This window comes from Lissotriton vulgaris, chromosome 12 (assembly GCF_964263255.1).
Source record: "Lissotriton vulgaris chromosome 12, aLisVul1.2, whole genome shotgun sequence".
NCBI lineage: Eukaryota > Metazoa > Chordata > Amphibia > Caudata > Salamandridae > Lissotriton > Lissotriton vulgaris.
Window position 1 is genome coordinate 129,686,513 of NC_141700.1, and position 22,305 is coordinate 129,708,817.

The following is a 22,305-nucleotide window of genomic DNA, read 5'->3' on the forward strand; positions in this document are numbered from 1 at the left end:
GGACTAATTTTGTCTTCAGGTTTCCCTTTCAGGGATACAGAACTGTGCTGGTTTCCCTGGACACGAGAAAAGACGTGAGCTTTCTTGATCCACACAAAATTCCTATACATGGCTGCCTGTCAGATCCCTTACTTTCATTGGTGACAGATTCCTGGTCTGCTTCCAGGAATACCAGCTGCAACAGTGAATCGATCATTAGTAATCTTGCACTCCAGAGCAGGTAATACTTATGAGAAACGACACACATGAGATTTTAACGACAAATCCATCATTCAAGTAAAATATTGAGGAAAAACACTACGGTAAAAACAATTTTCTACAAAACGTTTTACTGTTTTATTGTATTTTAAAAACACAGCAAAATGCAAATACTCTGGAAAAAACGGAAAGTTTTTTGTAGTATCCAATGGTTTTTATCCAGATGCATTCTTGCGATTGGGGAAATGCTCAATTCTACTTTAAAGAAGCTTACAAAGTTAAAGAAAAAAAAACTTAATTTCTTCAGATGTTTTCTGCAAATATTGCAGCTTCTGCTTTTAACATTTTCCCACTCTTCTTCTGGCTGATCCATCTGTTCTCCCATTCTTGTTGTTTTGTCTCCTTAATTGTTTAAATGTCATAATCCGAGTGGTTCACTCACAAACAAAGTAACAGAAAATATATGCCCTCCATTTATCCACGGAGGAGGAACAGGACAGTCAATGGCAGTTCAAGTCCCCTTCCATGAGCTCTCAAAATCCACCCTACCTGTATTGACAATTCCCCCCACATGTTCCTGCTACATACTCTTGGCATCCTTCCCAATTATGGCCGCTGGATGGTCTATAATTAGTAACAAGGTATTAAATGCGTGCAATAAAATAACATTCTGCTGCAATATTTTGAAACTCATTAAACAGACTTGCAGGTGGACAAAGTGAAGTAGACCACATGAACTACAAAAGAACATAAGTAATTGTTCTGACTTGTACCTTCCCTGGAGGAAAGAGGGGAGTCAAACCTTCAAAGCACTCCAATTCTTGGTCACTGTCTAGTGGTATTTCCTGTGGATGTTTGGGAGGTAGAAGGTGCACTCCAATAATTGTTTATTCATTAACCACATTATTGTGAGATCATTCATGAAGTTGGAAATGCTTGTTCAATCATTGGTTTCTCTATAAATGGATCCAGTTTGCACAGCTTTTTAAAAACTTAATCCACCTTAAGAGCCTATACCTCCAGGGTGAGCGTTCAGTCGCCGTAACCATTAACTTGGCACATACGGGGCTTCACTTCTGACAAGGGTTACTATATGAGATTTATAGTCACCCTTTGCAGGCTGGTCACTAAATTCAACCTCGGAAGTGATGCACATAATACGCAGTTCCTTTGGTAGCATTCACCTGTAGTTAGGTGTATGGGGGTGGGTGGAGGGTCTATCAATGGCTGGGCAATCAGGAGACTAAGTCTGAATGCAAGGGGTTTTTCAGTCACTACTCTGATTTTTTCCATAGTTCTGTCATAGGGGCAATAAATTGATGCGATGCATGGGAATTTAGTTTATATTGAAACAGTATTTTCGTTTTATTTGTATAAGAAGGAGCAATAGCGGACAATGTTTGCCCTATTTCAACATTGACCTCTGTTGTTGAAGGGCTCAGTTGGTGCAGTTATTTCACCATGTAGTGGCTACATTCCCGGAGTGTCCAGGTCCTGATGAGGAGCAAGGAATTTAATGGATACTGAGAGACCACAACAATCCTAACCCTGCCAGCTACATCCAAAGTGGTAAAGCTGGGGACGAACTGTAAATGATGTGAGCAAAGTGGGCCGGACAACAGGAATTGGAGAAGTATCTCTAATTCACGCCAAAAAATAAAAAGTGGCAACATTGGGAAATGATAAAGGATAACACCTAAAAACAAATAGGACATATGAGAAAATCGTGCATAGGAATCATGGCTGCACTTACAGAAAAGGTATGCTACATAGGAAAGAAGGAACTACAAACAGGGAAGAAGGAACTACAAATAGGGAAGAAGGAACTCCAAATAGGAAAGAAGGAACTACAAACAGGAAAATATGGAAGGGGCGACTTCCTGAGGGAATAAAAAGCAAATAGGTGAGTAAGACCAGGAACTCAAAAGAGAGAGGAACATACAGGAAAACATAGGCCAATGAAAATCTGCTCAAGACAGATGCGTAGGGGAAAGGAAAAGTGCAAAACCTACAGAAAGGTAGAAGGCAAAGAAGGATAAGTTCAGGGCAGGCAGAGGAAAGTACGCAACATTAAAGATAATAGTGGAAAAATAGAACTGTCTTGTTGTGGGACCAGATCAATGAAGAAGAAAGGATATAAAATTATCAACTATAGTACAAGTTCTCCCCAACCAGAGCCAGAAGGACAGGTATGTACAAGCTTAAATTTTAAGCAACGGGACACCTCAGCACATGTGCAGCTTGCCCGCGTGGCCCTGGTTCCACCTCCGATGTATGATACATCTCATATCTGACCACTTAAAGCTGGCCAGAGAAACTAGATTCAGACTGGATGATTATATGTGGGAGCTTGGAAGAAGCTTATGAACTAGGAATACAGTTATTACTAAGTAAATAACCAGGATAGCAGTTTTTTTTTATAATTGCCAACGTTTGACAATCCACTAACTGTAAGAGATTTCTGTTGCTGAGAGCCTAGGTCAAAGTGAACAAGGTTTGAAGAACAACTTAAACTTTGTATCAGCCCCAGAACTGCCATCTAGAAATAAGGGTTCATCAAATACCCGGGACAATAGGTGTCTCTGTGGGACAATGATCTTTCTAAAATCATGTGAGATGCAAGAAAATATTCAAAGCATATTAGAAGTGAGTAAAAATAAAACCACAGTATAATTTTAGTTGATAGTGGGAAAAATCTCTATGTTCTAATGGATTGCAAGAGAAACTCAGTAGATCTTAAAATTTTAATTATGTAGAGTTTTTGCAGCATAAACCCCCTGACGTCGGGAACTGCAGTTGTGAATCAGGGAAAAGGGAGAACCAAAATGTTTAATATATATATATATATATATATACACAAAACAATAAGTCTAAGGAAGCTGTACCAAAAGAGTTGGCCTGCTACCATGCGGCGGATAAAAGAAGGACAACTTATTTAGAAGTGTAATCTTTTGCAGGATTCAGTAAGAACTGAGTAGAATGTATGCAATTAGGAGTGTTGTAAGCAACACAGTCAATGCCACAGGCTAAGGCTGAAGTCTCAGTTTTGAGATTTGGAAAAGACTGGACACATTTTATCATTTAGATCTGCAGTTTTGAAACCAATGTTTGTGCCTGATATCCAAGATTGCTCAACTCTTTGCAGTCCAACGACATTATCCACTACCAGGAGAGCGATCTTATTTTCTATAATCTTGGCCAAAGATGTGTCTACACCCAAGTCTATGTTGGGCTTCACTGTTTGTAGCAAGGTTAGAATGGACATGAGAAGGTCTTGAATGTTGAATGCCAGTGAGTGGGGCCTCTGTGAAGGTTTAAAGAAAACGACCCAGGCACTATGATAGCCAGTGTAGTGTGACTGAGTGTACTTCAAGCACTTCCTGAAACCTGCACCGTGAATCGCCAAACTGTTGTAATGAAATCTAAAAAGAAATAATTTAAGGACTCAACAGGAGGATTATCTCATTTTAGTACTAGTATGTAAAGCAGTGCATAACGAGTTCCAAGTCCTCTCACAGGTATCAAAGTGTCTCAAGTGATATAAATGTAAATTAAGTGACCGATTTTTTTTTTTAAAAAGCACAAAAGATTTGCAGGAGTGTCAGAAGAGAGACCGAGAAGCACAGAAAGGAGAACAGCAGTCAGCAAACACTGTACAACAAAGAAAGGCAAGATCATAATGAAAAACAATAATGGAGGGGTCAAAAGGCACAGAAGACATTCTTATGTAACACCATCTAAACAAACAAATATTTTCATCTTGAGTGTTGAAGGCAGTTTGGCTTCAGAAGGTAGAAAGCATTCCACGTTGTAGGATAAGTTAAAGAACAGCACAAGAGAGATGAGCAGATAGGATAACTGAGGCTAGAGTATGGAATTGTGAATAGAGACTTGTGTTGGCAAGTGCACTGTATTGAAAGCCTTATTCTAGTTCAACACTTTCTAAGATAAGCACAGAGATAGATTATGTTGTGGCTCTGTGCAACTGTTTTGTAATCTGCCCTTTTCACGGTCTGTTTTTAAACAAATTGAGTATCCCTACATTTTGCAAGTCTTTTAGAATAAAGAGCATGTACCTTACATTCCTTGCTAAGCCTCATACCTTAAAAATGGATTCCTCCTGTGTGCTTCCTATGGAGTACAGGATCTACCAGACTTTAAATGTCACGGTCAGAGCTAGTTCTAGAGGTGCAGGTAGCCAGGCAGCAAGGTGTAGAGGTCACAAATGCCTTTGCTCCATATGAAGGTGATACAAATGTAATGAAAACCAAGTGTGTGTTCCTGTTATAGACATTTGTGAAACATATTATCCTCTTAAACATACAGACATATAATCCTCTGAAACATACAGGTATTGTTTTCAAACATGGCCAACAGCAGCCCCACCAAGTATTGGTTTTAATGAAATCATAAGATCTTCGCAAACCTAAGAACCATAGGATCAAGTTTAAGATTGCTATACAAAAGAGTGTGCACCTGCTAGGTGCAGAACGAAATCTATTCCAGGAAGTGTAGTCACACAAAGAAGCAGATTAGGGTTCCCACTCCGAGAGAGCAAGTCTGGAAAAAGCGTATGATCTGTGGTGAGTAACTCGCAAATGAGACCACTGGCAGTGCACAACAGGGAGAAGGTGAGGAACATAATTCTATGTAACAGATTCTAGCAGTGCCTAATGGGGGTGGCTGATAATTGAGCATTGTTGACTTCCCTGGTCACCGTCAAATTCTTGCTCAGTATAGAAAGTAATACTGGCAATGCTATCCACCATCTGCAGCCTGGAATGAAAGGTCCAAGATCCATTTTACTCACGACTCTTGGTGATTTTCAGTAGGATTTTTGTTAATTTTATGTATTTCATTATTAAAATCCTGTTATTGAAACAGTTCACTTCCAATTGTCTCCTTCTGCCACTATTTACATTTTCCAATAAGAAAATAGGAGTTTTTTTGCTATAAAGTTTTCTCTGTCTTTTAAGATGCCAGTTGGCTTGTCATCCTGACTTGCTCACTTGCTTTTGCACATGTCAGAGATGCAGGTCACTCTCTGGCCTGCCATCACCAGTGAAAATGACAAAGGTTCTAAATATGGAGTAAAGCATGACGGCTATCACTCACAGTTTCTTGGGGACATCAATATGTCAAATCTTTCACCAAAAGACCGGTGCTTAAAAAAAAAAGGAATCTAAAAAGATGAAACCGAAGGCTGGCAGTGCAGACTGGAATCCTGAAGGGAAGGGATCCTCGCACTGACCCAGAGCCCTTGAAGGGCGCCTCTTCTTCCCACACGGTCGCCCATCCTTGGCTGCGGACGGCGTGCTTCGTCTACTGCAGACCCCCTGGTTCCTGATCTTCATTCAGCCACACGTGTGACAGCAAGCGTGGAGCGTATCAGAAGAGAAGGGTCTTGCTGCCCCTCAGTCGCTGTCGGAGCCCACTGCGGCAGAGCCCTTCCGTTTCCGCTTGGTAGGTTTCGGTTTTGCATCCTCTTCATCCTGAAAAAAGACACCTGAGGTAAGTGGATCTCACAGTAAGGTAAAGCTTCACCGTAATCAAACATCCTGAATACTAGGAGAACCAAAGCAATGAAGGTAAGTGATGAGCGTAAATCTCTATAGCCATTAGTGCCAGGGAAATGAACAGTCCCATTCTGTATTTTGGAATTTAGGTTTCTGAGCACCTTGGTACTAGTGCATTAAAGCACAGATTAAAAAAAATGGACACTTAGTTTTGGCTGATAATAACCCATGGTTAAACTGTTTTCTAAAGTAAACTTATTACTTGATCGTGCAAACACTCAAGTCTGATTGCAATCCAACCCTGCAACTCAATAATATGAGAATGCACGTAGTTTGATCCATTCTACGGCTCAAACCTGCAGTCATTGTCAGAAATGTATCATTTACCACTTAACATTGCCAAAAGACCTCTTTCCAGATGAACCAAACTCCTTCAAGTTTAGAATTAGAAACTACCCACTACTCTAATATTCACCAAATTTAACAAAGCAACAACTCAAATACTTGTAAATGTAGAATACATCTTTGCTCGCAAACCAAGACTGAAAGTAACTGCTACAAATTTACATTTAGAAAGGCACACTAATCTTTACTGCACATTAATGCAGATTTAAAAGTAATATTGATCATGGACTCACCATGGTTACACCCGGTTCATCCAAGGGTAGCCACAGACATTAATTGTTCAGCCTTGTTTTGGGCAACACATTTGGACTACCCTCTACAATACGTGCATCCGAAGCCCATACAAAATAGCCAATGTTCTTCAGTTCACAAATCGGTAATCCCTAAAATTCTAGGATCAAGAACCTACACAACACAGCGAGTGCAGCTTAAGCTATCCAACAGTATCTCGAGTGTCTTAGATCTCTTTAACCCAGGCAACACAGACAGTGTTCCGTCCATATTAACAGTAACTGCTGCAATTCTTGAAGCAGGAGTTGCAACTATTTGGTGCTTGTGAAACCGTCCTCTGCCAAACAGCAATTTATCAAAAGTGAGCCTATATTAACAAATCTCAAGTCCTAAACAAGTTTAGTATTTTAACTTGATAATTATATTGTGCACATGGGTACAGAACTAGGTAAACTGTTCCCCCTGTTTTTGATGTACTGCCCCAAATAAACCTTGATACGCAAGCTCGAGGATTGCATATCTCACTCAGACGTACAGAAGCACTGGTGGAGACCGACTCATCGTCATTATTTGTAGGCTGTGTAGCATTTTTCCGACTTCGAGGGCTGGTCATAGGACCTTTTCTCCGATTTTTTGGTGGTTTTGTGGAGTCTTCATACTCTTCTGCTAAAGAGAATAAGTCACTGAATCTACAAAAAGAAAGAACACAAAATATAATTAACACATCCCAATGGCGAACACAAAATATTCACATTTTAAGGAAGTATAATCTAGATACATGGAAGCAAGAAAATATATCATTAGAACATTGGAACATTGAGCAACGCTGGGCTTTTAATGCCTGGTAGAAGCCCACAGCATCAACATTCCAATGTTGCCTTTGTTCAAAGCGGTTGCTGTGAACAAAAGACCTAACGGAGCCCGGCGAGGATTTAAACCCCTTCGGGCTCCGTGAGGACTTTGTTTTACTATTTAGAACATTCTGCCCTCTAGGGGTGAATGTGCTAACAGCCTTATAGCCCTATGTAGTGGACTATACAGGAGAGTAAAAGCCCGCTCCCTTGTTAAAGGGTCCTTACGTTCGGCTCAGTCCTTTAACACTGTAGTGGGCCTTTAATGTCGGGTATAGCCCGCTACAGTGGACTATAAGACTATAGTGTTGTGTTTCTTCCGAACAAGTCAAGTAGTCATCGATTCATATTATATAACACTCAGTTTCCGAGTGCACCTTGGGAAGAACAAAGAAAAAGAGGAAAGTAATTAATTTCTATAGTATCCATATATTAGTTCCTACAGATGCCTTAATCATTATGCAAGCAGCCGGAGAAGAAGGCTTAAGCATCCAAACAGTAATGTTAAGCAAAATAATGTAAAGAGATCCAGGTCACTGCTGCACAGATTGGATAGAACACCTTGCAAAAGAGCAGAGGTAGGTGCTTTCGCTCTCACTCTCACTGAATGAGAAAGTAGGCCTTAGGAGCTCAAAATCGTGAAGACTGTGTGGCCCTAAATCTTTCACTTGTAAATACTGGGGACACATTATTTAGCAAGACACACCCACGATTTTTTTTGGCCATCCTCAAAATTGACCTTACCAGCACCATGCCAATAAACTGGACTGATCACACATTAATTCTGTTCTCAATCTAACATGCTCGCACTGCGTGGCAAGCAGTTGTTAGATCACATCGTCTGGCTAAAATTAAAAATAGAAGATTGGGATCCCCTCTTGTATAGTAAGCAGATTGGACTATGGTAATGCCCTCCACTTTGGGATGTCAGGCAATCTTTTTTTCCCTCTTGCAGGTGATTCCAAATATGGCTGCTAAACTTATATGCAACCATGACAGGTTCAGCTTGGTTTCAGCTTATTCATCTAGGGGCTAATTTTAAATTTCTGTGCCATGCACATTGGGCCCTTCCCACCACAGGTCCTGTAATTCTCCGATCTATATTGGAGTTTTATACCCCCACAAGAAGTCTGAGATCCGTCACTCTTGCCCTTACTAAACCTAAACAAATGAAAAAAGCAAGAGCTGGGTGTCGTTCTTTTGCCCGTCTAGCAGCAGCACTCTAGAATTTACTGCCTCTAGATCTCTGCTGCACTAATGATTATCTTGGATTCAGAAAGAAGCTCAAAACTTGGATTTTCTCAAAATTCTGATCATTTTATTTCTGGCTTTCACAGTACGTCTGCCTATATGACATGGCTTGCCACAGCGCTGTGATATCCCCTTGAGGATGAGAGTCACGCTTTACAAAAACCAATAAATAAATATATAACTAAATAGTTCAGCCCCTGGGCTTGACCCCTTAGACCGTGAATACAGGACTCTATTGACTGCCTAATTCCTGCCAAGCATGTCACAGGAAATTGAAGTAAGCCATCACCCCCGATACACCAATGCATTTCATTCAGCTAAGCAGATGTACAAGAGACTAGAAAGATTTTGAAAGACAAATGGGACCCAAGAAACTAGCAAACTTCATCAAACTCAACTTTGCGCTGCAAAAAAATGGTCCAAAATAAGTAAAGCTATTTTCATAATCGAATTACCAATGCAAAAAACAAAATTCTACAAGAAAGGTTTTTGAAATATATAAAAGCTTGGTTCACCTACAAGCAGCAATAAATCACACTATGCCATCACAAGAGCTGTGCAGTAACATACCAAACATTTTCCAGAATATGATAAGTTATTGCATAATTTGGGACATGTAAAAGGTCAAAATCATCTACAACAAATTTGAACAAAGTAACCAACACTATTGTCCTGGTGCTTACTAATATATATAACTCTCCCTTCAATTAGGGATTATTCCTCTTTCATGGAAAATACCTGCTACTCCTCTCCTGAAAAAACCTTCTCTGGATAGTAGGATGGTGTCTACCTACTGCACTATCTCTCTGCTTCTACTCTTTGGCAAAACCATCGACATAGCATACAGTTAAAAAAAAAAAAGAAAATTGACTTTAAGGAGGAAAACCAATTTCTCCAAGCAGCCCAGTCCAGGTACTGTACAGAATGAACAAGCTCATTACCTTTGTTAATGCTCCTTCTGGTAGAGACTATCGAATCACAAATTTCTCCCTTCTTGAATTTTTTCCAGGCGTCTGATTGGATCTGAAAACCTTTCAGCAGTACCTCTGTACATCTGTGGGTGGTGCCGCACTGATGCTGCTTTGGAAATGACATGCGGGACCTATATTGGTGCCACACCCATATGCTGACATCAGTGCTTTTGAGACTGTCCACGCTCCCAGAGGCAGAGGCCCAAAAGCAAATTGTGTGACCAGTGTGCAGATTCCTAGACTTGGGATCTCATTAATGGATAGAGGCCAACCACAGAACAGGGAGGAAGTGAGGGTCCATGAGGAATCTGCAACTATATAGAGTCTTCAACAGAAACAGCATTACCGTAGGTCAGTAACTTGTTATTCTGATATACTTCTAGCTATAGATTCCTCAGCTTCTGAACATATACCAAAGCAGTACCTAGATGGAGATAGTCTGTGGATAGACTTTAACCAGTAAGTTCTGCAGGACCAAGCGGGCAAAATGCCTATCTCGGTAAACTGGACTATCCATACAATAGTGCTTCATGAATGAATGGAGGGCTGCCCTCACAGCCCCCTGGCTCATATCTATGACAGGAACACCACGGGCTAGCAGCTACTGCCCTACGTAATCATTCCAGAGGCTGCTTTCTAGCCAATAAGTAGTAGATCTTAATGCAGAGCCCAATACAGCTGGAGATGGTTCTCTTCTGCACGGCCTTGCCTTTCTTTGCTTCAGAGAACCCCACGAAAAGCGAATCGTCCACATAGTATTCTTTGGTACAATCTATGTAGAAGCTGAGCTCTCTTTTGAGGTCCAAGCAATAGAGTCTCTCCTCTTCTTATGAGGGTTGAGGTGGAGCATAGAACGCTAGCACAGTGAAGTTTTGTCCGACATAAAACAGCGTCACAACCTTAGACACACAGGATGCCCATGTCCACAGAACAGGTTTTTGTCTGGGAAGAAGGCGGTGTACAGCGGACGGACACAAAGAGCTTGAAGCTCACTCACATTCCAAGTCGATATTATGGCAATAGACAACACTGTCTTAAGGGTGAGAAGTACAAGGAACAGCTGTTCAGCGGCTCAAATTGCGTGCACATCAGAAATGTGAAGACATCTTTCAGGACGCCTAGCTGCCAAGATGACATCAACCACGTTAGAAGGAAAGTCAAAGATGTTCAGCTGTTGCCACACAATCTCCAAGCATGAAGGGGGAGATTGCGAAAGCCCAGGCACAAAACCATGCTCTGCTGGTGTGACAGCAGGCCATGCAGGAGTGGATGCCTGGGCTTGCTCATCCTGGGCAGATGAGCAAACCCAGGAATTCCAGATACTATACTCTCCAAGCACAATCCAAGACAACTAGTATGACTTGGGCCTGGTTTGACCTGTTCCTTCTGAGAACTCAGAAGTGGTATCGGTGGAAAAGCATACAGGAGTTCAGAGTTTCACTCTAGGTGCAAAACGCTCGAGCAAGAGACACCTTGCTAACTCCAAAGTCCTGACATTGCATATTATCGATGGTGGCGAACTGATCAAGCCAAGGTTCTCCCCATTTGCAGAAGAGAACTTTTGCCATCTCTGGGTGTAACTGCTACTTATGATCCACTAGGTGCCAACATCGGAGCTTGTACACCCTGGCATTCAACAATTCTGTCAGGAAAATTCTTTGGTGGGGTGAGCTATTTCCAGAGGTGCAAAGCCTTCTGGCACAGGGTCTGGGACACGCCCCAACACCCTACTTGTTGCTCTACCACATGGTCCCTTTGATGGACAGAAGGCAGGCTTTCAATGCCAAACGGATAACCCTCAGCTCCGGAAGGCTGATATGGAGCCAGGAATTCTGATCTGCACATCTCCCAGATGGCCACCTAACGCCAGAAGCAATGCATCGGTAACCACTGTCAGCCCTGGGTAGGGAAGGGAGAGGAGTATGACGCTGACGTAACTACAGTCAAGCAGCCACCACTGGAGATATTCTACAGTCTCCTCTGAAACTGAATGTAGTCTGAGAGGTCCCCTTGATGTTGGGCCCACTGAGTCTTCACATCCCACTGAATTGCCTGCATATGCCACCTGGTGTGCTGTATCTTTAGGATCCAGGAGGCCATCAGTCCTAGCACCTCAGAGTCATTCTTGCTGAAATATATGGAAATAGGCAGCCTTCGGGTCTAATGCCACAATCTAGTCTCCAGGGTTGAGGGCAGCCAAGATCTAGGCAAGTGTGAGCATGTTGAATTTTCCCTTCTAGAGGAAGACGTTGCGAGAGCGCAGGTCTAAAATGGGATGAAGGTCTCCTTTCTTGGGTACCAGAAAGTAGTGGAAATAACAGCTGTGTTCAGCTTCTGGCGCAGACACCATCTCGATAGGCCCTTTAGCCTAATGGTATTGCACTTCCTGTTGCAAAATGGGCATGGTCCTCAATCAGTTGTGTGTGTCAACCTTGTGTAACTGGTGCTCATATATAGCGCTCCAATGCCCTGGGGCAGAGTGTACAGGTAAGTAACTTCCACTTCTTCCATCACTGAATTTTGATTAATACAGAACAGAAAAGCAAGATCATCCTAAGTCACATGTGGTGAGTAAGTCAGGTGTACACTAACTCTTATATCATAGTGGAAAGGAATGCTCAACACCAATTACATTAGGACCCCTGAGAGACCAGAGCAGTTTAAGCATCTCTTCTGGTACAAACATCAAGACAGTGTAGTGAAGATATCAGGGAACCGATTCTGTGCAGTAGAATATTAAAAATGAACTTTCAAGAACTCACATGATGAAAACCAGGAGTAACATCTATGTTCTAATCAGAGACAGTTTCATGTTTTTCCATATGGATCCTTCTTGTTCCTTGTTAACCAGTGACCGCAAGGATACTACTACCCATATGTAATGTGGATCTTTTAGATATTACAAAGAAAGAATACAAAGCACTGTAGAAAATCATCTCAGATTTTGCCTCATTTTAGACCTTAATTAAATACTTTTTGGCTCACTTGTCCCAAAGGTGTGGACAAGGCCCTTACGGTGGACACAATATCTTCAATGTAGGATAAGGATAAGATCTTAAAGAGTTAGCATTCTCACAAACAGCAGAATATTCAGGCGTCTATGGAACTTGTATCTTACCAGCTTTTACACTGTTCTCTAGGCAAAGAGAACACATCGATCAAAGTGTCTGATATATTAGAGAACCCTTAAATAAAGAAAGAACCGTACAGAGAAAGGTCCTCTCTTTTTGTACTGTATATTCTGATCGAACCAGGTCCGGAAAAAAAAACACCGTTTTTCGGCCAACATAGTGCCTTGACCATTACCCAAAACTAATTCGCTTAAAAATGAAAATAAATATTTTCTAAGTAGTTACCATCTGCAACTGGTAACTGAAAAAAAGTAGTAAATACGATGCTACCCACGTAAAACAAATTCAGCAAGTTATTCCTAAGCATATTTTAGGATCAGATCTCTAGCTCTGCCATGCAATTTAGAACCCGTTCCTTCATCGCTGAAAGACACTGTATGAGCACTGCTCCTTCTAGAGTAAAACCATGTCTTCCCTCAAGGTGAACTAGACATCCGCAGCGCAGGTGTTATGGAACTATACAGAAAATTGCAATGACTGGAAAGAAAATAAAAAAGTTAACATACGTTTTATATATATATATATATATATATATTCAGAGATGCTCTCAGTTAAATATTAGATATTTCTCCGAGATACATTTTTCCAGAATTTTGCACGGAGGTCTTTAAAACCTCCTTAAAAATTGATGAAGATCCCATGATTAGTGACAGATGCGGTGTCCCATTTACAAATGTCTAATTACCAATTTCCATCCATATTCTCCATGGCATCCTGATTTCTGTAATCCAGCTTTCACCGGGCATACCTGTTCTATATACACCGCCTGGTGCTCAAAAAGATTCCCATGGGTAGCATGTGGTCAGATGGAACAAGGAATGTCCTTCTCACTGATAGTGCAGTTGGTGTAAGTCATGAAGTATTTGCTTGAAATGGAGAAGGAGTGCAACCCAAAACAGTAGTGCACAAAGTGCCAGTATACCCCTACCGTTACACACACACACTGGTCAGACCCGGTCGCTCCTCCCGCCGCCGCTGCCAAGCCGAGTCTCTGCCCCTGTGTGGAGTGGCCCCCTGTCCCTGCCCGTTCTCTCGTGCCTGCTAAGGTTTGCCTGTATCTATTCGTGTTTCTGCTCGTGGTTCGTTTTTTATCGTCGCTCCCCTGCCGCCTGTGCTCCCCAGAGTGTTCCCCTGCCCCTCCGCCTGTTGTTGCCCTTCTGCTGTGCCTATTGTGAATTTTGCTCAGTGTCTCTCGTTTTAGCTTTTGCGCCGTATTTTGCCAGCTTGTTCCCCTGCCCCACCCCGCTCCCTGCCGCTGCTCCCCCGCGGCCCCACCCACGCTCCCTTCGTATCACCTCACCGCTCCCCCCCCCACTCGCCACCCCGCTCCCGCCTCCCAGCTGCCCCTCCCTCGCCCCCCCCTCACTCTCCATATATGGCAGAGCGCATGCGTACGAGCAGCGTTGACGCGCAGCGGGTGCGCCGAAGGCAAGCCCGTCTGCGCCCGTCTGTGCCTGGACCGCGCCGTGCCAGAACCCCTGCCCCCGAAGATGCCAGCCCACCCGCCGGACTTATGCCGCCGCCACCCTCAACGCACTCAACACCGACCGGACCCCCGGCTGCCACCGAGCCACCCTAGGACGCACCCACGGACCCTTCACCTGCCAATCCTGCAAGTTCTCCTGCATCCGGACCTGCATCGAACCCGCCAAGACGAGCACCAGCAGCAACCACGGGAAGTGCATCCTGCTCAACACCCGCTCCGTCCACAGACACGCCGTCGAACTCTGGAACCTCCTCGACTCCACATCTCCAGACGTCGCCTTCCTCACGGAAACATGGATGAACGCCTTCTCAGCGCCAGACATCGCCATCCCGGACGGATACAAGATCACCCGTAGGGACCGCGTCAACCAGACAGGAGGAGGCATCGCCATTGTCCACAAGAACACCATCCGCATCACAACCAACTCCGACGACACCCTCACAGCCGCTGAACACCTGCACTTCCAGATACACACCGACCCAAAGACCACCCTCAGAGGCACCCTCATCTACAGACCTCCGGGACCACGCACACAATTCAGCGAAGACATCGCCGACTTCATCAGCCCGCACGCCCTCCCCTCCGCTGACTACATCCTCCTAGGGGACCTCAACTTCCACCTGGAGAACAACAACGACCGCAACACCACCACCCTACTGGACAACCTCGGACTCAAGCAACTGGTGAGCACCCCCACCCACTACGCCGGCCACACGCCTGACCCAGTCTTCTCATCCAGCAAAGACATCTCCTTCAGCCACGCCACCGGACTCTACTGGACAGACCACAGCAGCGTCTACTTCAGCTTCAGAAGGACCACGAACCACCACCACCCGCAACAGGTTCCCCGCAGAAGCTGGAACAAGATCACAGCCTAACAGCTCGCCACATCCCTGAGCCAGCACCCTCCCGCCAGCACAGCGAACCCCAACCAAGCCGCCAACAACCTCACAAGGTGGACCAGCAACTGCGCAGACGACCTCGCTCCACTGAAGACCCCCCCCGTCAGACCCGGCAACAAGAGAGCACCCTGGTTCACCGACGAACTCAAGAGCTCTAAGAAGAACTGCCGAGCCCTCGAGAAAACCTGGCGCAGAGACCCGACACCAGACAACATGACCACCCTCAAGCTCGCCACTCGAAAACACCACCAGCTGATCCACACCACCAAGAAAACCGCATTCAAGGAACGACTAGACAACAACGCCCACAACAGCAAGGAACTCTTCAATATCGTCAAAGAGCTCTCGAACCCTAGCGCCGGAAACAACAACATCACCCCATCGCAAGAACTCTGCAACTCGCTCGCCTCGTTCTTCCACAGCAAGATCGCAGACATACACAACAGCTTCAGCACACAGCCGACGCACCCTACGACCACACCAACGCCCCCCACCACCACCATCCGCGCCTGGACCCCGGTCAGCACCGAAGACACCATCAGCACGATGAACACCATCCACTCCGGATCACCAACCGACCCCTGCCCTCACCACGTCTTCAACAAGGCCGACTCCATCATCGCACCCCACCTCCGAGACATCATCAACACCTCCTTCGACACCGCCACCTTCCCAGAGAGCTGGAAGCACGCTGAACTGAGTGCCCTACTGAAGAAACCATCAGCGGACCCCACTGACCTCAAAAACTACCGTCCCATCTCGCTCCTTCCTTTCCCTGCCAAAGTCATCGAGAAGACCGTCAACAGACAGCTGGCCGCCTTCCTCGAGACGAATGGATCCCTCGACCACTCATAGTCCGGTTTCAGAGCCAACCACAGCACCGAGACCGCCCTCATCGCAGCCACTGACGACATCCGAGCCCTGCTCGACAACGGGGAAACAGCGGCACTCATCCTCCTGGACCTCTCCGCAGCGTTCCACACTGTCTACCACCGCACCCTAGTGCAGCGCCTCATCGACATCGGAATCCAGGAGAAGGCACTGGAGTGGATCATCTCCTTCCTTGCCGGAAGAACACAAAGAGTCCGCCTCCCCCCGTTCAGATCCGAGGCCATCGAAGTCATCTGCGGCGTACCACAAGGATCATCGCTCAGCCCCACCCTCTTCAACGTCTACATGAGCCTCCTCGAGGCCAACCTCAACATCATCTCCTACGCCGACGAGACTCAGCTGATCCTCTCCCTCACCAACGACCCCGCCACCGCCAGAACCAACCTACACGAAGGGATGAAAGACGTAGCCGAGTGGATGACGAACAGCCGCCTGAAAATGAACTCAGATAAGACGGAAGTCCTCATCCTGGGAACATCACCCTCCGCCTGGGACGACTCCTGGTGGCCCCCTGCCCTGGGCAGCGCACCCAAACCGACGGACCACGCACGCAACCTGGGCTTCATCCTAGACTCCTCCCTCTCGATGACCAGACAAGTCAACGCCATCTCCTCATCATGCGTCAACATCCTACGCATGCTACGCAAGATCTTCCGGTGGCTCCCCACAGAAACCAGGAAGACGGTCACCCAGGCACTAGTCACCAATCGTCTGGACTACGGAAACACCCTCTACGCCGGAACCACAACCAAACTTCAGAAAAGGCTCCAGCGCATTCAGAACGCCTCAGCACGACTCATCCTGGACATCCCCCGACACAGCCACATCTCTGGACACCGGAGAGACCTGCACTGGCTTCCCCGTCAACAAGAGAATCACGTTCCGACTCCTCACCCACGCACACAAAGCTCTCCACAACCAAGGCCCCAGATACCTCAACAACCGCCTGACCTTCTACATTCCCACCGGCCAGCTACGCTCTACCAGCCACGCCCTCGCCGTCGTTCCCTGCATCCGAAGAGCCACCATGGGAGGAAGATCCTTCTCTTACCTGGCTGCCAAGACGTCGAACTCCCTCCCCATCCACCTTCGCCTGACCCAAGACCACCTCTCCTTCAGGAAGCAACTCAAGACCTGGCTGTTCGAGCAGTAGCGGACCCCCATCCCCCAAGCGCCTTGAGACCCTCCGGGTGAGTAGCGCGCTATACAAATGCTTTGATTGATTGATTGATTGTAGCGAAAGTGACCATTACCCCGCATATAGTGTAAGTATGCAATAAAGGCAAAAAGCTGAAAGTTAGATGGCTTTCTAAATTATCCACAATGGAACTTGCAACTCCAGTTGCATTCACACACATTTATATCAAAGCTCAAAGTTTGCACAGGGAAGAAGCACTGCACTCAGCTCGCCTCAATTAGGCTACTGCAGCAACTGAATGTATCAATGCATACTAGGATGTCAACTGCAATGCTTCCTGTCTAAGCTTAATACGAAGGACAACAAAATTCTTTGTGGACAGGCCACAGGTTCTTAAAAAGCAAACTCTTACTTCATTTTGTGAGCCTCATCACAGCTGGCTTGGACGTGCTGCAGAGCCTGCAAGATTGGGGTCTGGTTGAAAACTGCAAGGAAAAAAACAAGAAAAGATTTCACAGCAAATCCACAAAAATCATATTTCTTGACAGGGGCAGCTCTATAGAACAATTCCAAGAGCTCTTTCAAGAGGACAGTGCTACCAAGGGAAATGGAAGGGTGTCATTTGTCTTGGTTTTCCTCATCACAGTGACAGAGAAGGATAAATTTAACCCGAAACTAAAAAGTTACTGGTCTGAAATATGAGTTCTCTATCAGCAAGGGAGGAGTGGTGCAGTGTACGCATTGATGGCTTTGGTGAGGTATCCAACCTGCTAGACTGTTGAAAAAACCAGCCTCTCTGTAGTGGTCCAACAACATGTTGTCAGCATCACTGTCGTCATCAGTACAAAGATAACATTAGAGAATACAGTGTCGGAGAATGGTACTGCTATCATGAGATTACTTCCTAGACTGCGACCGCATCATAAAGGAGACAATCGTATCTCACCTGCTGTGTTTTATACGCAGGAAAGATGTTTCGGCCTTCTGAAGAGAGTACATAGAGGCTGTGAATGGGAGCAGAAGGGCTCATTCTGGTGGGCTTAAACTAAAAACAACCTACATCTCTTTCCTTAATCTCCTTGGTGTGCACCTGTGCACATTTGTCAAGTTGCTGCCATAGTGTTTAAGTCCAAGGCAATAGATGGATGGTGGACATTTGTTATCAATGTCACAGGAACAGCTTGAACCGCCCCATTTATAGCTGACAAACGGTCTCTGCAATTATGAGGGGAAAAATGACAAAACTCCACACAACATGGCTTAAGAAAGGAGAAAAAAATTCTTCTGAAATAATGGAGGGAGAACTGGGTCTTTGTTAGGAGTAGAAAAGAGAATGGTCAACAGGGCGCAAGGTGGCACCTTATATGGCGCCAGTGTCGGCCGGTGCCACTCTGGTTCCACTTGGCACTCCATGGGTGCCACTGCAAAGAAAGGTTTCCAGATACAGAGAGGTGTCAGGGAGTTCAGAGATAAGAATCTATGGGAAGGGAGTCCACTGGGAAAATTGTCTTCAAAATTAAAAGAAACAATTTTAAAAACTCCACATTTAAAAGTCTACAGGATCCTAATTACAAACAGGGAAAGAATTGACCGCATACGTTGCTGAGCATTCTGAACAACTCCAGTATGTATGTACGAGTAACTTACCTTCGGTAATGATGTATCTGGTAGAGACAAATCAAGTCGCATATTCCTTAACATAGAATATCCTCCAGGCGTGAGACTAGACCCGGAAAACTTTCTTGCCCAGCATCCCTGCGCACCGGGCGGGGGCGGCGCCACACGACTCCCCCGACGTCCTCTGCGGGTGTGACGTCAGCGAGGTCACATAAGCCCCACCCCGGCGCGTTGACATCAGTTTGCTTCGGAGAACTTTTCCGCGCCACAAAGCGGAGTCATCACAACAAAACTGAGGAGAGCATGGGAACAGTGTGCGAAAAAACCGGATAGACAAAAAAGAGAGAGAGACAAAAGGTGAAAAACACTGCCAGGTGGCACAAAGGCACCAGGAGGCGAAAACAGCAGGCCGGAGCAAGAAAAAAGGGCCGAGCACCACTGTGAGGAATAGCAGGTGCAACTAAGGCGAGAGCACCAAGTGGCAGCAAAACACCAGAAGGCCGGAGCAGCAAGCCATAGCAAGAAACGCACAAAGCACCAGTCCGTGGAACCACCTTGCAAGCCAAGGCGAGAGCACCGTGGAGCAACGGTAATTCATCCCCGGACTATACTGAAAAGGACGGCCATACCTCCTGAAAGAAGGAGGAGGTCATGGACAATTTAAAGAACACCCAACGAGGAGCGCCAGGAGGGGAGCAGAACTCCAAAACAGAGAGAAAAGTCAAGTAGGCCCTCAAGATGGAGAAAAAACAGCCAAAGGGGTGCCTGACCGGAAGAAAAGGAAGACACCTATAGAAGACAAGACACCCAATCAGAGGGTCCTCGCAGAACGGGGAGGATGGGTGGGTCGTGAAGGAATCTGCGTCTAGAATCGTCTCTTCCAGATGCACAAGTTACTACTTGTGTAACGATAAATCTGTAAGAGACATTAGTTAGTGATAGATTCCTTACCTTAGAATATCCCCAGGCGTCAGACTGGATCCGGAAATATTTGCGTAGCAGTACCCTTACGCGTCGGTAGGCGTCGTCTGCGGCTCCGCGTCCGTCGTCGGCGCTGTGATGACGTCGTCTGAGTACTTAGACGCCGCCTCCGCGTGCTGACGTCAGTTCTTAGACACAGCTTTTCCACGCCAAAAACACAGAGCCATGTCAAAAACCAACACTGGTGCCATTGAAACTAGGGCCCTGAAAGGGGATGACCTTAACCCTAGATATCGGTTCGCAGAACGGAGAGGATGGGTGGGTCGGTAAGGAATCTATCACTAACTAATGTCTCTTACAGATATATTGTTACACAAGTAGTAACTTGTGCATCTGAAAGAGACACGTTAGTGATAGATTCCTTACCTTAGAATAGATACCCCTGCAATACCAACCCCGGTGGTGGGTCTGCGAACCAATAATCACACCAGAAAGTCCTGGAGGACGGAACTGCCAAAGAAGCCATTCCTCCGGACTTGGCTGTCCAGGCAGTAGTGCCTTGCGGACGGGTGCAGCGAGGTCCACGTAGCTGCCTGACAAATGTCCTGCAAGGGGACTCCTCGGCCCAGGGCAGTAGTAGTCACCGTGGCCCGAGTGGAATGGGCCCTCAGCCCAACAGGAGGTTCCCTATTAGCCAAGTAGTAGCACGCTTGGATGCACAACACGATCCACTGAGAGATGGTCCGTTTGTGCACCGCCCGTCCTTTCTTAGCGCCCACGTAACCAACAAAGAGTTAGTCATCCACCCGGAACTGGCGTGTGCGATCCAGATAGTATGAGAGCGCACGTTTTGGGTCCAGACGGTGGAGCCTCTCTTCCTTTTTCGAGGGATGCGGAGGCGGAAAGAAGGTGGGGAAGATGATGGACTGCCCGATGTGGAAGGCTGTGACTACCTTGGGCAGGAAAGAGGGTTTTGTCCGCAACACAACCTTGTCCGGATGGACAGAAAGGAAAGGAGGTTTAGAGGATAGAGCCTGGAGCTCACTCACCCACCTGGCAGAGGTGATGGCAACCAGGAAAACAGTCTCAGAGTAAGAAGGCGGATAGGACAGTTGTGAAGTGGCTCGAATGGAGCGCACATCAGAAAAGTAAGAACCAGGTTCAAGTCCCACTGAGGCATCACGAAGGGAACAGGTGGAAACCTGTGTGTGATGCCCTTCAGAAAACGGTTTACAATAGGGGACTTGAACAAAGATGGTTGATCAGGCAGCCTCAGTAAGGCTGAAAGGGCAGAAAGGTAGCCCTTGATAGTGCCCAGAGCAGAGCCCTGCTGGGCAAGAGAATGAAGGAAGAGAAGAACCTCAGAAAGAGGGGAAGAGAGAGGATCCACAGCCTTCGCTGTGCACCATGCCACAAATCTGTTCCACCTGCCGGCGTATACCGACTTAGTGGAGGGCCGCCAGAATGATATTACAGACTTCGCGAGGCAAGTCAAAAGGCCTCAACTGTCGCCGCTCAATCTCCAAGCAAGGAGGTGGAGACTGGACAGGTTTGGCTGGAGGACCGTCCCCTGCTGCTGCGACAGAAGGTCCTCCTGAAGAGGCAGACGAACCGGGGGATCGACTGACATACTGAGTAGCTCAGGATACCAGTACCTTTGTGCCCAGTCCGGAGCCACAAGGATGACTTTAGCCCGGTCGCGTTTGATCTACTTCAACACTGTGGGCAGAAGTGGTATAGGCGGAAAGGCGTACAACAGACGCAACTCTACTCGCGTCGAAAAGCGTCTCCGAGCGAGTGCCGCCCTGGAAATTCCAACGCGCAGAACTGATGACATTGCGCATTCCCTTCTGTGGCGAATAGATCTAACCAAGGCTCTCCCCACTGCTGAAAGAGGCCTTGCGCCACGTCCGAGTTCAGACGCTATTCGTGATCCATCATGCACCGACTGCTGAGTTCGTCCGCCCTGGCGTTCAGAGAACCTGCCAGGTGTTGAACCACCCTGATGTTCCAGCCATTGCCAGAGGCGCAGAGCCTCCTGGCATAGGGTCCACGACCCCACCCTGCCCTGTTTGTTGCAGTACCACATGGCGGTGGTTTTGTCCGTGAAAACCTGCACTACACTCCCTCGGACAGAGGGGAGGAATGCCTTCAGTGCAAGACGAATCGCCCGTAGCTCCAAATGGTTGATATGGAGCCGGGACTCCGCCGGAGACCAGAGGCCTCTGATCTCCGCCTCTCCCATGTGGCCTTCCCAGCTCTGGAGGGACGCGTCCGTCACAACTCCGTGCTCCGGTTGGGGAAGGGAGAGGGATCTGCGGCTGACCCAATCGCAGTCCGTGAGCCACCACTGCAGCTGTCTCGCAGTGCCCTCCGAGATCAGGACATGGGCGGACAGGTTGCCCTGATGCTGGGCCCACTGAAACTTCAGGTCCCACTGCAGAGCCCGCATCCGCCAACGGGCGTGATGCACCAGAAGGTTGCAGGAAGCCATCAGCCATTAGCCCCAGAAGCCGCAGCGTCAACCTGACCGAGACTCTGGATAAAGGCTGAAAGATCGGAATCAGAGCCTGAATATCCCGAACCCGCTGCTCGGGGGATAACCCTGAAACTGCGCTGAGTCGAGAACCGCTCCAATGAAGAGGAGCTTTTGAGAGGGACACAGGTGTGACTTCGGCACGTTGATGGAGAACCCCAGCAGGTGCAGGAGATCCGCCGTCGTCTGGAGGTTGCTGACGACTGTCTGGGGCGAGCTTGCCTTCAACAACCAGTCGTCGAGGTAGGGGAAGACTGAAA

The 22,305-nt window shown here is 46.6% G+C and overlaps 1 protein-coding gene across 1 annotated transcript in view; it reads right to left on the bottom strand.

The window, feature by feature from the left end:
• Positions 1 to 312: 312 nt before the first annotated feature.
• The window catches only part of INTS3 (integrator complex subunit 3), a 677,967-nt gene continuing 655,974 nt past the window's right edge, over positions 313 to 22,305 (bottom strand). Inside the window, exons 28-30 of the mRNA XM_086947563.1 lie at positions 17,384 to 17,456; positions 6,886 to 7,039; positions 313 to 5,690 (exon numbers count right to left, since the gene is read on the bottom strand). Coding sequence (XP_086803689.1) covers positions 5,613 to 5,690; positions 6,886 to 7,039; positions 17,384 to 17,456 — 305 coding nt within the window. The 3' untranslated portion in view covers positions 313 to 5,612. The remainder of the gene's footprint in view (positions 5,691 to 6,885; positions 7,040 to 17,383; positions 17,457 to 22,305) is intronic.